Source organism: Hippocampus bargibanti, linkage group LG09 (assembly GCF_051943395.1).
Source record: "Hippocampus bargibanti isolate YZ-2025 linkage group LG09, ASM5194339v1, whole genome shotgun sequence".
Lineage (NCBI taxonomy): Eukaryota > Metazoa > Chordata > Actinopteri > Syngnathiformes > Syngnathidae > Hippocampus > Hippocampus bargibanti.
In genome coordinates this window covers 6637565-6657607 of record NC_142742.1, presented here as the reverse complement: position 1 = coordinate 6657607, position 20043 = coordinate 6637565, and the positions used below count along the sequence as shown (strand labels likewise).

The 20043-nt window shown below is 41.8% G+C and overlaps 2 protein-coding genes across 2 annotated transcripts in view; one reads left to right on the top strand and one right to left on the bottom strand.

Moving 5' to 3' along the window:
* The window catches only part of rtn1a (reticulon 1a), a 30254-nt gene that overhangs the window by 5368 nt on the left and 4843 nt on the right, over positions 1 to 20043 (bottom strand). Inside the window, exons 2-3 of the mRNA XM_089003787.1 lie at positions 12363 to 13052; positions 10289 to 10951 (exon numbers count right to left, since the gene is read on the bottom strand). Of these exons, the coding sequence (XP_088859913.1) occupies positions 10289 to 10951; positions 12363 to 13052 (1353 nt within the window). The remainder of the gene's footprint in view (positions 1 to 10288; positions 10952 to 12362; positions 13053 to 20043) is intronic.
* Positions 15952 to 20043, top strand: part of lrrc9 (leucine rich repeat containing 9) — a 37828-nt gene continuing 33736 nt past the window's right edge. Inside the window, exon 1 of the mRNA XM_089003786.1 lies at positions 15952 to 16234. Within this exon, the coding sequence (XP_088859912.1) occupies positions 16184 to 16234 (51 nt within the window). The 5' untranslated portion in view covers positions 15952 to 16183. The remainder of the gene's footprint in view (positions 16235 to 20043) is intronic.

Sequence of the window (20043 nt, the reverse complement as noted above, 5' to 3'; positions counted from 1 at the left end):
CAGAACCCTTAATAGTCCCATAAAGGGAAATTTTTCAATCTACAGCAGCAAAATTGAAGGGGGGTGTGAAAAGATAAAGACAAAGTATTCTATGCTCATATAAATGTTTGAAGATTGAAATGTTTAACTGTGCTTTGATTCTAATCTAGCTTCTTCGTCCGGTTTTGCATCCTAGCGCCAGGTGTATATGTCGCTACACATCCATAGGGACCAAGTTGCTTTTATCAACGCTAACACCTGCTTCACACTCATACCTTACACACATACATCCCATCCAAAATAACCAAACAGCAGGTTCCTATACTGAATACATTCCCTGAGAATTAATGATTGACAAAAAAATGGGTGCACAATCAGCATTTCTTTGTAGAGATAACGGTTCTGTGCGACATGGCAACCGACCGCTGATAAGCAAGATGAAGATGGCGATGATTCATGAACAAACTCGGTACTCTAACCATGCCTGTCTGTGGTTTTGCTGGGCAAAGCTCCAGATTTGGTCATGGGAACAGCAACAGTATCTTTTACCTTCTTATCCTTTGGGATCCATCTATCATCTTCTCTCACACCAGCTACCTTCATTCCCTCTCTGACAACATCATAAATCTCTTCTTAGGTCTTCCTTTCAGTGTTCTGCCTGGCAGTTGAAGGCTCAGCATCCTTCTCCTGATAGTCACTCTCTCTCTCTCCTCTGGACATGTCCAAACCATCTCAGTCTGGCCTCTCGTGACTGTCTCTCCAAAGCCTCTAATGTGAATTGTCCCTGTGATATACTCCTTCCTGATTCAATCCAACCTGGTCACTCGCAAAGAAAACCTCAAGATCTTCATCGCTGCTACCTCCAGTTCTGCTTCCCGTCTTTTCTTCAGTGGTACTGTCTCTAGTACAGTGGTTCTTAATCTGGTTAGAGGTACCAAACCCCACCCGTTTCATATGCTCATTCACCTCTGCGGCGGAGGATCCACCGAACCCCTGAGACCGATTCACCGGACCCCTCGGGTTCGATCAAACCAAGTTTAAGAACCACTGCTCTAATGTTAGTTGTCCCTCTAATACACTCATTCCTGATCCTGTCCAACCTGGTCACTCCCAAAGAAAACCTCAACGTCTTCATCTCTGCTACCTCCAGCTCTGCTTCCTGTCTTTTCTTCAGTGGCACTGTCTCCAGTCCAAACAACATCACCACCGTTTTATACACCTTTGCCTTTTTATAACCATATTTTCTATCCAGCACTGAGCTGAAATGTGTGCCCTACCAGACCTTATCATGCCTGTCTACTGGGAATAGGAGAATCGCTCCTGAGAAAGATCCCTCTGTTGCCTTTCTCTTCCCTGAATAGTTCCAACTGCCTTTTTGACGACTCTAATTTTAGCCTTAGAGCTGTGAATGGCATCGAAGATTACAGCCATCTTTGCTTGCCTCTGACTTGGCATCTGTGAACTCCTTCGAAGAGACCCTGAAAATTCCTTTGACCTCTTTGGACTCATTTTGACAATGTGAGCACGAACTGTCTTCCTTATTTCCAATTGTAAGATATATGCATTGTCTCTTATCAGGAAGCAAGCGCGTGTCACATCTATCAAGCGAAAGTCATCAGGAGAGTTCGAAAACCCTGATCAACGTGCTTTGACATCCCTCTCTTGCGATGACAGCTGCTTAGAGATGCTCTGAGTATAACCCAAACATGCACTGGTGTGTAGTTCCTTCACTCGTTATACGCACACACGCACACAGAAGCCAAAGCAGCTTGACTTTAGAGACGGGGTCAGTGCCGCGCAGCCGTACTGGAGGGTGGTAGCGGGGGTTGGTTAGAGCATTAGCTTAGTGCAGTCGAAGCGGGTACTGACCTGCGGGTGCCATGGCTGAACAGAGAAAGAGGCAGCTGCTTTATTCACAACAAAAGGAGAGCGTTGGTGGGTGTTACCTCTCCCCACCACCAACACACACACCACACACACTTTGCACAGGATATGAGTGACTCGAAGCACATGAGCCAATCAGCAGCTGTCTGATGAGTGACGGGACGGGCGGGGGGTCTCTTGAGTAGGGTTGGCAAAGAAGCACAATGCAATCCAGCACACACTGTAGAGCAGTGGTTCTTTTTAGAGGTACCAAACCCAAAATGCACATTTATATGCATATTCAAGGAACCCTTCATGAATGAAAAATAAATAAATATACCTATTTTTTTCACAAATTCAAAAAAAAACATGTAATATTTCAAGAGATAAGTACAAACACTCCCCAATTTACAAACATTCGAGTTACGAAAAACGGTACATAAGAACATTTTTGCGGGTGCAGTATGTCGAAAAATGTTCGGACAGAGATGCTGTAAGTTAGATTTTGTATTGCGTGCCTTTTTCTGACACCAAGGTTGACCAATCAGCGCCCGGCTATGCTGAAGTGTTGCTAACGAGTTCAATCCCCGATCTGCGGAGCTCGCTTACGATTGGCTGCGTAGAGTAAGTGGGCGGGAAGGAAATCGCTGTTCCCAGTTGACGCTCCAGGAGGACGCGATGCAAAACAAAAAGTCATGGCTGCCGGCATGTCATTATTGAATTACGTGCGACTTTTAGAGCGTCTGTGTTTTATATTTCCACATTCAGTGTTTGACTTAAACATACATTCCATACAAATTATGGCACAGAAGCAACTTACGAACAAATTCACCTTACAAACGACCACTCGGAACGTATCTTGTTCATAAGGTGGGGAGCGTCTGTATATTTTTTTTTATTGCACACTGTACTATTACGACAATCATTGACTACTACGCGAACTATATTTCCCACACCACTGATTGGCTAAGCAATGTCATGTGATCATCTGCAGTCAGTGATGGCCAAGCGGGCGTGCCATTAACATCTTGAGTTGTGTGTGTTTTAACCTCCATGGCAGAGGCCCTGTCGAACCCCTTAGGCCAATTCACCGAACCCTAGGGTTCGGTCGAACCTACGTTAAGAACCACTGTTGTAGAGTTTATACGATATACAACACTAAGGGAGCTTCATGATTTCGTGGCTTGATGCTTTCGCATTCAAATAGTATCACATCCACTTATACGCACACACGTACAGTGGCCATTTTCAGGTGCTCTATCGCAATGGCCTGGCCGCCAGAGTCTGCTGACTACCTGCCTGATGCAGTTACCATAGCTACGGTACTTGCTCTCTTTTATCTCGGATTGGAGAAAGGGAGGGTAAAAGAGCGTTCCTCTGGGAACACAGGGAGAGATTCATTTGGTCCGATTTGGGGGACGCGCAGGAACATAAGGAGTGTGCGTACCCCCTATCGAGATCAAGACTGCCACTCCCTTTTATGGGGGGGGGGGGGGGGACAAAGGGACAAAAGCGTGTTCACAGCGGTCTCTTAGCCATTAAATGGCTAAACGAATGCTAATAGCAGACCATTAATGTTGGAGGAAAAGTCATTTTTGGATTTCAGCGGATTTAGTATAACAAATAACCGCATTTCACACACATCCATTTAATTCCGTTAGGAATGTTTGTCCTGCAGAGTCAGTGGCTGTTCACTGTGACGTCCTTCCTTTGATATATATCATATACACACACAAAAAGGCACAGCAAATGATTATCATCCGTGACAAGAAAATGAATCCCGCTCACCCTTTTCCTTTTTTTTTTCTTTTTACAGGGAAACCAGTTTAGCCTGACCTCATTAAATCACTGAAGACATCCTTGTGGCCTCAAACCTCTCACCAGCCCATGTGTGTTAACATGCAATGGGAATTCTCCTGCCAAGACGTATTTAATGTAAGACTTGAACACTTCAAATGACAGGTTTTAAATTCATATCTGCTGCACAATGTTATAAGACATTGTTCATTCTTTTTTAATACTGTGTTTTAGCGCTATTTTGAATCAGAATCTGAAAGCCTTTAATAGTCTCACAATGGGGACATTTGCAAATTTGCAGTCCTGTATAGAGATCTTATGAACTGTCAGGGTAAGCTTTCTTAACCTTGTCACTCCCAACTAAATTTGTTGTCACTAATGGAACAGATAGCAGCGTGCACAGCAAAGCCAATGATGTACAATGGCGGGTAATAATCTATATTTTTACATTTTGGTATCATCAACCATAATTTCTGATTTGTCAGGAGTGGCTGCACCGTGTTGTGTCATTATATCAAAATACCGTAATTAAAGAGTGGGAGTGAGAGTGAGAATGGGAGATGATGTGTGTGTGAAAATGTCGTGGCTTGGAATTGAAGCGGATTTACATGGGGCAGGAGAAGTGAGACCATGTCTTTTCTCAATAGATTCTACAGCTTCGTGTTGCTTTCGACATTTAGCTTGTAGCATTTAGCTTGTAGCAGACGTGCATATTTCACCATGACGTCCCTAATCCACTGGTGAAAAGGACGCTTTGATCCTCCCTTCTTTCATCTAGAACCGCTTCATGTCACAAAGAGGGCACAGAAACAGAAAGTGCTGAAAATTAATCAGAATACATTTCATTTATAAGCGCCTTTCAAAACTCTCAAGGTCACTTTACAGTCACAGGATAAGTTTTTTTTTCTGCGGGTGAGCAGAGGCAGCCACACGCGCCAGCGTTCACTCAACCCGGAATAACTCAGATAGAAAGCTAGCTAGCTAGCTAATAGCGAGCTAATAAATAGTTAGCTAGCTAGCTAGCTAACAGCCAGCCAATAAATAGTTCGCTAGATAGCCTGCTAGATAGCCAGAAAATTCAATGAATGTCTTTGTCTTGTCATATTTTGTTTTGTTCTTTTGACTTCAAGATGGCCACGCGAGAATGGCTGCCTTTCCAGCAGCTCCTGTGTTTTGTTTTTCTACTTCTTCCTTTCCTTTTCTGTAATGTAAATGTAAATGTCTCCACTGCGAGACTAATAAAGGCTAATCCAATAACTAGGGGACATGACTATACTGTCCATGACTATTTAAAATGCAGAAATCAACATTTTCTATGGATGTGAGTGCACCCTAACAGATAAAACAAACATCTATGCGGTTACATAATCAAATAGCTCACGCCGCCAGAGGGCAAATGACAATATTGGGAGTCTGACATTGGAAAACGCCTAAAATCAGAAGCCAGCAGGAGGGGGTGACATGAATGGATGGAGGAAATGGTGCCGTTTTGTTTCCGCCCTGAGCATTTTCTCCACAAGCGGTAGAGCAGATAGAACTGATGTAATCAAGATGGGTGTGCCCTGGTCACCATGGTGACAGTCTGTCAGTACTGGCTGGATGCTCATCGCATACAATAAAAGCCATCATAGTATACATCATCCTCATAACACGTTTTCTAAACATTAAATTTCTTTGCATGCATGTCCACAAGAGCATCATATCTCTATATATGAAAATTATTCTCAAATCTCTTCTATATGCTCCTCCCCCTTTTTTTTGTCCCCGCACATGTAACACAATTGTGCCATCTGGGTGTGTCTGTGGCAAAGGGAAGCTTAGAGGCACGCTTAACAATACACATTTCAACAAATCGGAGATATGGAGGTACATTCAAGTGAGACACATCATGCACACACGCAAATGCTAGCAAGTACCCTGGCCCTTCCAGCCGCTCCAGGAGCTTTCTTTCTTGGTCACGTCTGCGCTGGTCTGCATGCTGGTGATCGTTTTATTCCTTTTATCGCTTGCTCTCTCTTACTCTCTTAAAAAAAAAAACAATCTTTGTCTTCTTTATGCACCTCTTCTCTCGCTCATGCACTCATCGCCAGGAATGCATGAATGGTTGGGGAGAGAGAAAATAATGATGTAGGCGCGTGGTGCAGATAACAGTGGGGGAGGGAGTATACTGGGGAGGGGAGCGAGGATGGATGGAGGAGGCTTCCTTCGGGCTGGCAAAGCTCACACTGATTTTGTGGATCGTCAAATGTTTGTTTGTAGGTAGGAGAGGGGTGTGCAGGTGGGGAGGGGGTAAGTCGTAAACATCACAGTTGCTGCTGTAGCAAACCAGCCATGCGATGATTAATAATGGGAATGACGTGGTTGGGAAGCTTTTGTTTTGAAAGGAGTGGTCGTTTAGATTTTCACAACAAAAGTCTAAACAGTGCCGCCAGCTGACTGCAACAGGCAACGCAGGCTGGTGCATCATTAAACTGGAATACAGTGAGATCTCGGTTTCCGAACCCCTTGGCTTACAAACTTTTTGGTTTACGAACGTTACATTTATGAAAATTTTACCTTGGCATAGGAACTATTTTTCGGTATGCACACGGAGCGCCACAATGAGTGATGTGTCGTTGGCAAACGGGCCTGTTTTCCTAACAAGAAAATGGCAGCCGACTGTTTTTGTCCTCTATTCGCCGCCCCCAGTCTTCGGTTAAAGCCACGTGATTGGTCAAGAACGCAGCAGTCAGGGGTGGGGCTTAAACATTAAAGAGACAGGCAGACGACAGAGAGAGAGTGATAAAATGGATAGAAAACAGTGGAATTTGGACTCGTTTCAACTTTGATAGCAGAGTGTAGACTGCAAGGTTAAAATATCCCATCAATCAGTCCCCACAAATAACCCACACAAGCCATCTGTACACTGGATGCAAAAAGCGATCAACCCAACTAAACAGAAGACAATTGATGAGGAACAAGGTAAAATAATCGCAGAGAAAGCACCTACAAGGATCATTTCTCAAGATGGTGAAAGAAGGCTATGTTCCTCATCAAGTGTTTAATGCTGATGAAACCGGTCACTCCTTTCCATCAAGCCATCAACGACCATCGCAAAGGTCAATAAAACAACTTTATTATAGAGTACAGTTCATTTATTTAATTATAATACCACATAGCACATTTATTCTAAATAAAATAAGGTATATTTTGTGTAGTTTGTGTAGTGGCTTAAAAAAATAGAAAGTAGAAAATTATGTTTTATGGGGGACCTGGGAACGGATTATCCTGATTTTAATGGTTTCCTATAGGAAATTAATTTTTGGGATACACACTTTTCGCCAGTACACATTCTGTCTGGGAACCAATTAAGTTCGTAAGCCAAGGTATCACTATTTTAGTTTTGTCCAGTAGTTCTGTTTACATTGTCATACTGATTAAATACATTCATTTATTATCAAAACACAAATTGGTTTCATAAAGAATATAGCGAAGCTCGTTTTATGAACTATAACTACGGTACATCAGAATCAGAATCATCTTTATTGGCTAAGTATGTAGAACACACAAGGCGTACCAACGCCTTCTTGAAGGTGCTGGTCAACGTCTGGCTAGCCACAAGCCAATCATAGTTTGCGAAAACTGCTTTAATCACAAGCCGCTAGTGACAGTAGCATACTGGCCAGAACTCGCACACTGTATCGGTAGCGAGCTGCATTAACAAATATATTGTGTTGATTTAATCACAGTTTTGTCAACCCACAATGACTGAAGGAGAAGAAGAAATGGATTTGGTTGGAGATTTACTGTTAAAGCCATTTTTAAGACGGACTTTTCAAGAAAAAAAAAAATCATTAACAAAGATCGGTCAGTTATTTCCTGGCTAATGGTACCCTCTAGTGGTCTTGTAGTAAATCACACCACACTTTTTTTCAGTCTGGATTGATTGACGTAGCACTACTGAAGGCGTAGCGATGAAATCCACCGTCCGCCACTGATGTTGATACATTTAAGGATGACGGAAAGATTTTGCTGAAGGTAGTTAAGGTTGCGCTGAGCTATTACAGTTTCCACTAAAACTCACTAAGTGCTTGTCCTTTAATAATGCATATGGAGACGCATGCATTGTGCATGTGATCTTAAGCACAGAACTCCTTGATTATTGCCTTAGCGAGGTGTCTGTGTTCCTGACTTTCTCTCCTTGAATGCGTGCAACTGCAATTGCATACGGGAACATGACCAGTGGACCCGAATGCGAGCGAAAACTGCACAGTCACTATGATGATGTCAGCGGTGAGGTGAAAAAACACTCCTGGATGGAGACCAGATATCTCAAAGAGAACATCTTCTGTTCCCTGCAGCCTCCACGCTGCCAACACCCACTATCGATTAGCCCAAAAAAAAAATATCTGAGCCAGACGGAAGAAATGTGCTCATCAGTGTTTCCATGGAAACTGAGCCTCCCTGATGCCTGAACAAGGACTCATTGCGCCTCCTAGTGGTGTACAAACGGACATGTGACCTGTTTTTTTTTTTGTTTGATTGTTTTTGTGCAGTATTTCCAGAACCTTCTTGTAGTTAAAAAAAAAAAACGAGCTATATCAAAAGGAATACAAGTCACCTTGAATTGGCCCCCACATGTATAGTCAGCACCCAACCCTGACATATATCACCATTTATTCAAAGGTGATGCATTTTAATGAAACATTTCCTTCCCCCTCAAACAATACAAAATGCGGATATAATCCCTCAAGGCACCTTAAATCCGCTCCACTTTTCAAATCCTCAGATTATATAAACAAGGAGCGATAAAATGACCACAAACAGGCAAAATACACATTGCACCGTTCAACCAATGAACTCCATTTCACTCTGGCTGCCATGTCGGTTTTACTTAATCTCGGGATTTAAAATGGCCACACAAACAAGGATCCAGAAGGTGCTCGGTGCACCATGGCTACAAATCAAAATGACACAAGATGCAGTCGGTTTTTAGTAGTCTGACAAGTAAAGTTTGCTTTCTTTTTTTCAAGAATTGATCCAATGTCATTCTGTTTTTTGTCCCTCTTTGAAAGGACAACCGACGTCACTTTTTTGTTTCTTGTCATCAGAAAAACGTTTTATAGCATCTAAAATACCCAAAACATGCAGTATGATATTTTAGTCAAATGCAAAACACCAGTAAAAATGACTTAAAGTGTCCAAAATCTGCAAAAAAATTGAGCTGCAAATTGGCCATTTTCAGAAAGTCCTTGTGTCTTGCATTGCTGGAGAATCAAAACAATGGCTTCCGATTCGGAGAATATGCTTTCTTGTTACACATCCAGTTGTGAATATGACTCAAATAGTTCTGAAGAGGAAAGCATACATGTTTGCAATCGATTAAAGAATTTATTCCGTGCCATTTTGAGGCAACATTGGGGGGAAATTTCTCACCCAAAAAGAGGCAGAAAATGGACACCGAGCTCCTGTGAGGAATGAATCAGCCCATTTCCACAGGCTGATAAATTCCTTACATGGAGCTTGGATGCTCTCTTCTGGCTCTTTCTGGTGCAACATGAGGTTTTCAGACCAAACAAGCATTGACGTGATGGAAGGACTGCTACAATGTGTCCTTTTTTTCGGTCGGGGTTGTTCCTTTAGTGACGTCACGTACGGAACACGTCACCAACTCAAAAACAAGACTTCCGGAATATTCAGCATGAGTATTAAAACGTAAAATATAGCTATATGCGGTGGAATCTTTGTAAAATACGCTCAGTAGAAGTCATTTGAAGCCATTTTACAAATTATGGACACAACTTGTCCGGAGACGTCCTTTAAATTTACAACTAGAGGGAAGCAGACTCAAAACAAGGGCTTCACACAGACAAGGAGGAAGGAGTACAGTGTTTTGGTAAGATTGTACCTCTGAATATTAGCCTTTTTAACGGTAATCTACAACTATATAAATAATCCGGTGATATAACAGACTTTATTTATTTATTTATTTATATTTTCGCTTGACTTGACCAATTTAAAAAAAATTGTCCAAATCCTCCTTATCTCAGGTTCTCAGCTGTACTGATTTGTGTTGTACTTCATGAAGGCAGACTGACGATGGTATTTTCCAGTGTACAAGGGGCACCCAAAAGCCTTGATTTTCTTCGAACGATGACCCTGCGCCTTATACGCAGTTATCTATCTAGCTGGCTATCTAATTGCTATCTATTGGAAAGCTAGCTCGCTCGCTAGCTGTCTATTAGGAAATCTGTATGGAAAAAGTTTGAAATTACACCATTCATTGGGGGTGTGCCTTATACTCCAGTGCGCTTTACACACCAGAAAATATGGTACAGTAAAGTCTCGTTATATCGATATTCAAGGGAGTCCGAAAAAATATCGATATAACCAGGACTATCGATATATCCGACCCTGTTTGCATGTAATTTTCTCCGTGCGTGCATAGAAATAGTATCGATATAACCGGGACTATCGATATATCCGATATCGATATAACGAGACTTTACTGTAGTTTTAAACAAATTCCTAACCGCAGGTAGCTAATCCTCCGATGAAGAAAAAAAAAACTAGCTTTGGTAAATAATAGCACAGCAAAAAGAAAGTAAAGTTTGCACTTTGAGAAGATTTAAAAAATATATAATATAATAATAATAATAATAACACTCACCTTTTTGTTTGTTCAAACCTTCCAGTAGGAAGGCAGCAGACGATTTCCCAAGATCCACTTTGCCGTCATTGAGCTTCTGGTCCTCCACACCGCACCTGTCCAGACGCACCTCTGGGGGCACAGTAGCGGTTGGAGGCTTGGGCTTGCTCAGGCGCTCCTCTTCGGCTTTGACCTTCTCCATGGGCGAGGGTTCGACGGATGACGCTTGTGGAGCGCCGCGGGTGATGGAGACACTGGGAGCCAATGGAGACGGGGGTCCGTCTCCCACTTTTGGGCCTCCGACGCCTTGCTCTCTTTTAGGACTTTCTTCAGATGCGGATTCAATGAAGAGGTCGCTGTCAAGCTCCGCCTCTCTCTCTTCACGCAGAATGCTGTAGGCCGCAGGTGGGACCTGATTGCCAGCCGGCGTGATACCAACCTTGGAAACAACCGGGGGGCTGTCAAAGGATTGATTGAAGGTGTCTTTATTTTTAGGTTGCTCGGCAAACGCGTTGCGATTGGCCTTGGGGGGCTCCTCGGACACCAATTCAATCTCGGAGTCTCCGGATTCCTCGCTGCTGCCATCTTGGTCTCTGTTCCCAAATTGTTGGCCTTGACTATATTCGGGAGATGCGGACTTAACTTGGTCGGCATTGAACACATCATGGGAAGGGAAATCTTTTTCTGGGGGGAAAAGGAAATCGATCATTTTATTTACCATTTTAGCAAAATGTCATAAAATACGCCGAAGCAGAATTATCTTTATTGGCTCAAGGACATCTACGTAATTGCTCACTTGTTTTACTACAAATACGGGGACTGATCGCTTGAAAATGTCTCAAACTTGTTTTACTACAAATACGGGGACTGATCGCTTGAAAATGTCTCAAACTTGTTTTACTACAAATACGGGGACTGATCGCTTGAAAATGTCTCAAACTTGTTTTACTACAAATACGGGGACTGATCGCTTGAAAATGTCTCAAACTTGTTTTACTACAAATACGGGGACTGACCGCTTGAAAATGTCTCAAACTTGTTTTACTACAAATATGGGGACTGATCGCTTGAAAATGTCTCAAACTTGTTTTACTACAAATACGGGGACTGACCGCTTGAAAATGTCTCAAACTTGTTTTACGACAAATACAGGGACTGACCGCTTGAAAATGTCTCAAACTTGTTTTACTACAAATACGGGGACTGATCGCTTGAAAATGTCTCAAACTTGTTTTACTACAAATACGGGGACTGATCGCTTGAAAATGTCTCAAACTTGTTTTACTACAAATACGGGGACTGATCGCTTGAAAATGTCTCAAACTTGTTTTACTACAAATACGGGGACTGATCGCTTGAAAATGTCTCAAACTTGTTTTACTACAAATACGGGGACTGACCGCTTGAAAATGTCTCAAACTTGTTTTACTACAAATATGGGGACTGATCGCTTGAAAATGTCTCAAACTTGTTTTACTACAAATACGGGGACTGACCGCTTGAAAATGTCTCAAACTTGTTTTACGACAAATACAGGGACTGACCGCTTGAAAATGTCTCAAACTTGTTTTACTACAAATACGGGGACTGATCGCTTGAAAATGTCTCAAACTTGTTTTACTACAAATACGGGGACTGATCGCTTGAAAATGTCTCAAACTTGTTTTACTACAAATACGGGGACTGATCGCTTGAAAATGTCTCAAACTTGTTTTACTACAAATACGGGGACTGATCGCTTGAAAATGTCTCAAACTTGTTTTATTACAAATACGGGGACTGATCACTTTAAAATGATTCACTGATTTTCTGCACCAACTGTACTACTGTTAGCGGATATTATTCTACCACTGATTACTTTAGCTCTGCTTGATACATTGCACAGCTCTGTCCTTACTTGAACCACTGTCTGCTTGATACTTTGCACATTGTCCCACAGGCACAATTTACATTAAGGAATTTGATTAGATTAGATTAGCCTTTATTAGTGTCCTCCATACTTATTTGTCATGCGTGTCCTACCGGGGACAAATTCCTTGTGTATTCTACATACTTGGCCAATAAACATGATTCTGATTGTGTGCGTTGCGCTTACGTGTAGGTGAAGCGTTGGGAGTGGAGGCGGGACTCTCATCCTCCGGTTCTGACAGAGTCACGGTGGGGACCCCCTGCAGGCCCACACTGAGCACATTTTCACGGTCACCCCCAGCGGCTGGAAGATGACACTGCTGAGGTTCGGCCTTGGATCCCGGAACGTGCGACTCGGTCAGGGTGATCTTCACGGGGCTCGCTGACTGCGGAGTGCCTCCGAGGTTCCGGTAGGAATGGTAATCTGGTAGCTCCTCATCAGAGGGCTCCTCCACATACGGGAAGGAGTGCGAGCCCAAGGCTGGACCGAGATTCTCATCCTCATCTTCTATTCCGTGGTTATCGATGTAGCCGCCCAGTGAGTCACGACCGCTCACTCCGATGTCCGCCAGATTCCCCAGCGCTCCCTGCTGTTGATCATGGTGATCATCCCCGTGGCTTATGTCCATGTAGTTGTAGGATTCTGTTTTTTCTAAACCCATCAGGGACTTGGGCATGTCGTTGGACAGGTCAGACGGGGTCTTGGTGCCGGAGTTCAAGTCGTAGTTGTCAGTGGAGAAGCGGTCCAGGCCGGGGGATGCAGAGGAAGCCTTCATGCTATCAGACAGGTATTCTTGACCTGATGTAAAGCTCTGATTGGACAGCAAGGAGGTGTACACGTCACCATCGTCGTTCAGTGGCTTCCTAAAAAGGCCACCTTTGTGTCCATTGTGAACATGTGGGAGAAAAAGAAGTAAATATACAGTCATTAGAGTTATAGTGACAACATTGAGGAACAAAAAGACAAATCTTACAGCACTCTTTGCAAATGTTCCCATTGTGGGACAATTAAAGGCTTTCTGATTCGGATTCTGATGGTTCTTAAATGTGTCCATTCCAGTGACAGGTTTTTGTCATTGCCACTCGAATTCCAGGACCCACAGAATATTAAGTTTTAAGGACGACATAAACATTTGATTCAGCGTAAGAAACCGTATACTTTTTTCTTTCACCAGAAAAAAAATGTTAATTCCTAAATTATATGGTTCTGGAGTTATATGAGCTTGAAATGAGGGCAGCTGTCCAAAATACAATGCAATACATACAGATTGGTTTATATAGCGCTTTAACAACAGCTGAAACTGGAACAAAGCTCTAACATGGGGAAAAGGGAAATGCGGAAAAAAACATTGCCAGAGGCCATGGCCAGCGCTTTATCGGCAACCAAACAAGAAAAAAAAAATAAACCCGAACCAATTCGGGAATGGCGCTCCATGTCATATTTTCAAATCCGCAATAAATTCATGAATGGCAGTGAATGAGTTAATGTCATAACGCGGCATCGTCAGGTTGGATGCACAGAGACACGCTTTTGCAACCCGGCGAGGCGGCACTAACTGAGGCTACTTGTCCCCATGCAAGAGACAAAGGCAGATTGTTCAACCACCAGAACCCAGAGCCACAACTACCGTCTGTACTAAATGATGCTGGATGTCCTCTACCACAAATAATAAGTGTGTGTGTGTGTGTGTGTGTGTGTGTGTGTGTGTGTGTGTGTGTGTGTGTGTGTGTGTGTGTGTGTGTGTGTGGCTACTCGTTTCCTAAAAGTTGTGTATCTGATAAGTGAGGGTAAGCATGTACAAAACTCATTCATGCCATTAACAAATTATTCGGAATTGAAAATATGACGTAGAGCGCCATTCCCAAATTTGTTCAGTTTTTTTTCATGTTTGGGTGGCGATAAAGCGCTGGCCATGGCCTTTGGCAATGTTTTTCCCTTTCCACAAGGGGGCAGCATATACCTTTTTTCCATATTAGCGCTTTGTTCCAGCTTCAGCGCTATATAAACCAATATGTATGTATTGCATTGTATTTTGGACAGCCGCCCTCATTTCAAGTTCATATAACTCCAGACCCATATCATTTAGGAATTAACTCTTTTTTCTGTTGGAAAAAAGAGAATGTAAGGTTTCTTACGCTGTATTGATGTTTTTTTTTTTTTTAACTCATTCGCTGCCATTCCCGAATTTATTCCATTTATTGTGTTGTCCTGTGCACAAGTCTCGATGGCCCCTCCTTCTATCCTCTAGCCCCCGCTTCTTCCCATGCAGGGGTGGCACTATAAATAGCCTTGCTCCAGCTGCTGGTCTTTCACCAGGGGTGGAAAAGATTTAAAACCGTAGCCTTTGGGTGTGCAGTGGAGGAAGGATGGAGACTAAAATGACATCAAGGACAAACAATTCAAGACGTCCCTCCTTTTGCTTCCTTTCCGAAAGCCTCCCCGCCCTTCCTTTCTTCCTTTGCCATTAACAATCCACCGCGCGTGCAGCGCAGTCATAAGTCACACTATAGCGGTGGTGGGCCGTCGGGGCCTGCATTGCCTTCTCTGCTGGCCTAAAAATATCAGAATCACTGACTAATAATAATAATACATTTCATTTATAAGCGCCTTTTAAAACTCTCAAGGACACTTTACAGTCATATGATATTTTTTTTCTGCGGGTGAGCAGTGGCAGCCACACGTGCCAGCGTTCACTCAACTCAACATAAAATAAAAAAAAAGACATCTGTTGAGAAAACACTCACCATAAAATGCTATAGACAGTGCAGGCCTTTTCAATTCTAATTCATTTTAATTTTACTGTAATAAGTAACTCAAATAGATAGAAAGCTAGCTAATATATAGCTAATAGCTAGCCAGCTAGATAGCCAGTCTGATAGATAGCTAATAGCTAGCTATATGCTAATATATAGCCAGCTGCACAGATAGCAAATAGATAGTTAGGTAGCTAGATAGCTACGTAGGTAGACAGCTAGTAGGTAGCTAGATAGTCAGATAGCTAGGTGGCTAGCCAGCTAGATAGTCAGATAGCTAGCGAGCTAGATAGACAGCTGCAATGTGAATTTAATTTTGTCCATGAATTCTTATGAAATAATTCCAAATTGTCTTTAAAGGACAACCGACGCCACTTTTTTTGTTTCCTAACTGACATCAGAAAAAAACATTTTACATCTAAAATAGCCAAAACACGCAGGATGATATTTTTAGTCAAATGCAAAACACCAATAAAAATGACTTAGTGTCCAAAAACTACATCAAATAGTTTGCAATTGATTACATAAGTATTTCCGGATAATTTGGACTGATGTGTAGCACCTAGAACATGCAGAAAATGGCGCCCAAGCTTTGTTGGAAATGGGCATGTGTCAACTAGTATCAAATAGTAGTCTTGGTGCAACACACAACGATTCACCATTGTGTTATTTATGTTTTCCTTCTAATTTCACCATCAACACGGATCAACACGATGTTTTCAGACCAAACAAAGTACCCAAAATGCATTGTGTTTCGCTTTCTCGTTCAGGGGCGTTCCTGACGTGACGTCACGTCAGGAATCGTCACCAACTCGAAAACAAGACTTCCTGAATATTCAGCGTGAGTCTTAAAAGATAGCTATATGCGGTGGAATCTTTGTAAAATACGCTCAGTAGAAGTCATTTGAAGTGATTTTACAAATTATGGACACAACTTGTCCGGAGGTGTCGGTTGTCCTTTTATTTGTTCAAGTACATAATGTGTCCGGTCATTGTAAACATGATGCCGTTTGTTCAAATTGAGCCCAGTGTGACATGAACGCCCTTGATATGATGTTCAAGTGAATCAACAAATAATCCTCTTTACTTCGGTACTAGCGTATACATCCCCTCAACCATCACCCTGGCAACGCCTTCCATAATCCAGCAATCACTGATTCCAAACACTGACAAATTCCTCATCCTCCCTTCTTGATGGCAGATGTGGGAAGCACTTTGGAGCCACTCCAACTGCCAGAAGAAACGTGACGTGTGATGCTCTTGAACGGCCATAAATCTATCTACGTCAAGCTAAACAAACTGGGGGTAAGATACACACCTCCCCGCCCCTCCTCCGCTGTTTGCGCCACCTAGCACAACAGCTCAGCGAGTGTTGCATAAGTGATCTGCATCAGTGACGAGGTTGAATGCTGTTAGTTGACACATTTTGCAGTGTTGAGTCTGGGAGCATTTTTTTTTTTTTTTGGGGGGGGGGGGGGGGGGATCTAACAAAAGCTTTGCCACATTCACATGAGATTAAAAGTGAGGAATTCTCACATTAATGCCAACATAATTATGTCACTGAAAGGATGGCTGGGTGAGGTTAAAAAAAAAAAAAAAACATTCCTGGCGGATGCTCGGTGAGGGTGGCTTTTGTCATCCTGAATTGAACGCGGCCTGACAATCTGTGCTAGGTCGTACTCGGGCAACTCATATAAAGTAGAGATCATAGCAAAAGAATGACCCCAAATTTCCCTCGTAGGGTTTTAATTTTCAAAAGAGCTGTAAATATGCTGCTCAGGGACGATTCAATGACTCCTTCTCAACTGCGGTGGTGTTAGCTTTCAGGAGTTTGATTTCACTCAACGACCTTGTGGGAAGTCATCTATCAAGCTCCTAGTCTAATCGTCTGAAGGCTATCGACTATTATGTCAGGAATGTGTTATTCTGAATACATGGCTTTTAACTCATTCACTGCCAGACAATGTGCAAAAATGTGTTCACTCCAGTGCCAGGGTTTTTGTCATTGTCACTTGAATTCCAGGACCCATAGAATATTAAGTTTTCGGACGACATAAACATTGAAAGCAGCATAAGAAACATTACTCTCTCTTCTTTCATACGGAAAAAAATAGTTATTTCCTCAATTATATGGGTCTGGCGTTATATGAGCTTGAAATGTGGGCAACTGTCCAAAATTGTAAAAAAACTAAGAGTTTTGAAAGGTGCTTATAAATGAAATTTATTATTATCATTATTATTATTATTGTATCTCTTAGCTAGCTAGCTAGCTTTCGATCTATTTGAGTTACTTCTGGGTTGGCACGGGTGGCTGCCATTGTTTTGATTCACAAGCAATGCAAGACGTCTTGGCGTGACGTCACGAACTGGGGGCGGGACTTTCTGAAAATGCCCAATTCGCAGCTCAATTTTTTGCAGCTTTTGAACACTTTAAGTCATTTTTATTGATGTTTTGCATTTGACTAAAAATATCATAATGCGTGTTTTGGGTATTTTAGATGCTATAAAACGTTTTTCTGATGTCAGTTAAAAAACAAAAAAGTGACGTGGGTTGTCCTTTAAATGAAGATGACAGTTTAACTTGCTGTGTCTGTTAAACTTAGATTGACCTCAGGCCATCTGCAGCTTTTGTTTGGTTGGCGAGCGAATATGATAACTTCTTATTCTGTCTAACCTCTATCAAAAACACAGACAGAGAAAATGACAGTCATGCTCAAATAAGACTGTGAGTAATGTTTACAAGATTGCACATACCGTACATATTACACAAAATAACGATTGCTCTGTATCAACTATAAAATCTACAACACATCAGCCAACTCCATGAGACATTAATGTCAGCATGACAACAAAGGTGAGGCTGTTGTGCGTCTGTCTGGCTCCTTTCTGCGTGTCTCGGGTGTATAAAAGCACTTAACGGTCTTACATGAGCCAACATTGTGCTTTTTTAGCCGCGCATCAAAAACTTGGCTCATGGGGGAATATGCAAGGTTGCTTCAGTCTTTGTTTTGAAGATGAAACAAAGAACACAGCAAGTCATCAGGTGGGATGGGAATTTGGTGAGTGATGCAAGCATTTAGCAAGATACAGTAAAGTCTCGTTATATCGATGTCGGATATATCGATAGTCCCGGTTATATCGATACTATTTCTATGCACGCACGGAGAAAATTACATGCAAACAGGGTCGGATATATCGATAGTCCCGGTTATATCGATATTTTTTCGGACTCCCTTGAATATCGATATAACGAGACTTTACTGTAGTTCAAATCATTCATTTCGCATTGCTTAGCAGTTTACCATATTTTTCGGTGTATAAGGCACACCCCAAATGAATAATAATACAGTAAAGTCTCGTTATATCGATATTCAAAGGAGTCGGAAAAAATATCGATATAACCGGGACTATCGATATATCCGACCCTGTTTGCATGTAATTTTCTCCGTGCGTGCATAGAAATAGTATCGATATAACCGGGACTATCGATATATCCGATATCGATATAACGAGACTTTACTGTAACAACAACAATAGTAATAGTAATAGTAATAGTAATACGTAGTAATAGTTGATAGTAATAGTTATACTTATAGTTATAGTTAAAGTAATAGTAATTGTAATAGTAATAATAATAGTAATAGTAATAATAATGGTAATAATAATAATACATTTCATTTTTAATCGCCTTTCAAAACTCTCAAGGTCACTTTACAGTCATAGGATAAGTTTTTCTGTGTCTGAGCAGCGGCAGCCATACGCGCCAGCGTTCACTCAACCCGGGATGGCTCAAATAGATAGAAAGCTAGCTAGCTAGCTAGCCAACAGATAGCTAATACATAGCTAACAGCTAGCCATCTAGCTAGATAGATAGCTGGTAGCTAGCTAGCTAGATGGATATCCAATAGATAGCAAGCTAGGTAGCTAAATAGCTAGCTAGATAGCCAGATTAATAATAATAATAATAATAATAATAATAATAATAATAATACTAATTATAATACATTTCATACATAGATGGATGGATGACTAAATGGCTAGCTAGATGGCTAAATAGCTAGCTAGCTTACTAGCAAGCTGGCGAACCGGCTGGCTAACTGGCTAGCTATCTGGATAAATAGCTAGCTAGCTGGCTAAATGGCTAGCTGGCTAAATAATGGAAGTATGGATGGATAGATGCGTATAAGGCGCAGGGTCCTCTTTTGAAGAAAACCAAGGCTTTTGGGTGCGCCTTATACACCGGAAAATACAGTTCACTCTTGCGGCGGATAATAACAGAGTGTTCGCTGCTTTGTTCATGTCCGTAAATCCACATCTGACTATTTGATGTGCTACTGTCCCTTGAGTTTACTCCAAGAATGGTTAAAAGCCAGGATGTGAAATATGACACTTCTGTCCGTGTCCATCATCTCTCATTTCGCTGGTCAATGTCCGAACCCAGAGCGACATAGTATAATACTTTTCATGGGATTCGAGTGATTATTGCACAGCAAACTACATCTGCATTGTTCGGCGTGGCGGTTATTTCAGCGAATGTGGGAATCTATCCGCTTTTATCTATATTTCACTTTGTGATGCAAGTGAAATAAATCATCAGCCACAAAAAAAGTGACACTTTGGAGCAGACTGTCTCCTGTAGCCCCGCTCTACCACCATCACCCCTAAAAAAAAAAAAAAAAAATCAATATAGCAACACAGCCACAGACTCCAAATAGCTTTTATTCAAACTGCCTCATCATTGATTTACTTTAAGCCAATAGAATAAAAACACTTGCGCAGGCTGCAATGATGTTGCTTCTTACGATAATTGTATGCTTCTATTGTTTTGGATCAATACAACTCAAAAGCAGTCTGTGATTTTCAGCATTGTTTTGTTGTTGTTTTTTTTATCCCGTTATTGACTTTTACAAGTCATTTTTGCATGTACCTGCACTCCCTCTTATACTACATTTGTCATCGCCATTTTCTGTTCCTTCAATAGACTTTTGAATGGGATAGTAAATGGCCACATCAAGTTAAATGAGAAATAATAACGTGATGACATTATGGGAATTCTATACTCAATCATCTCTTGGCAGAATCGCATCATGCATCATCTTGTCCTATTTTACTGT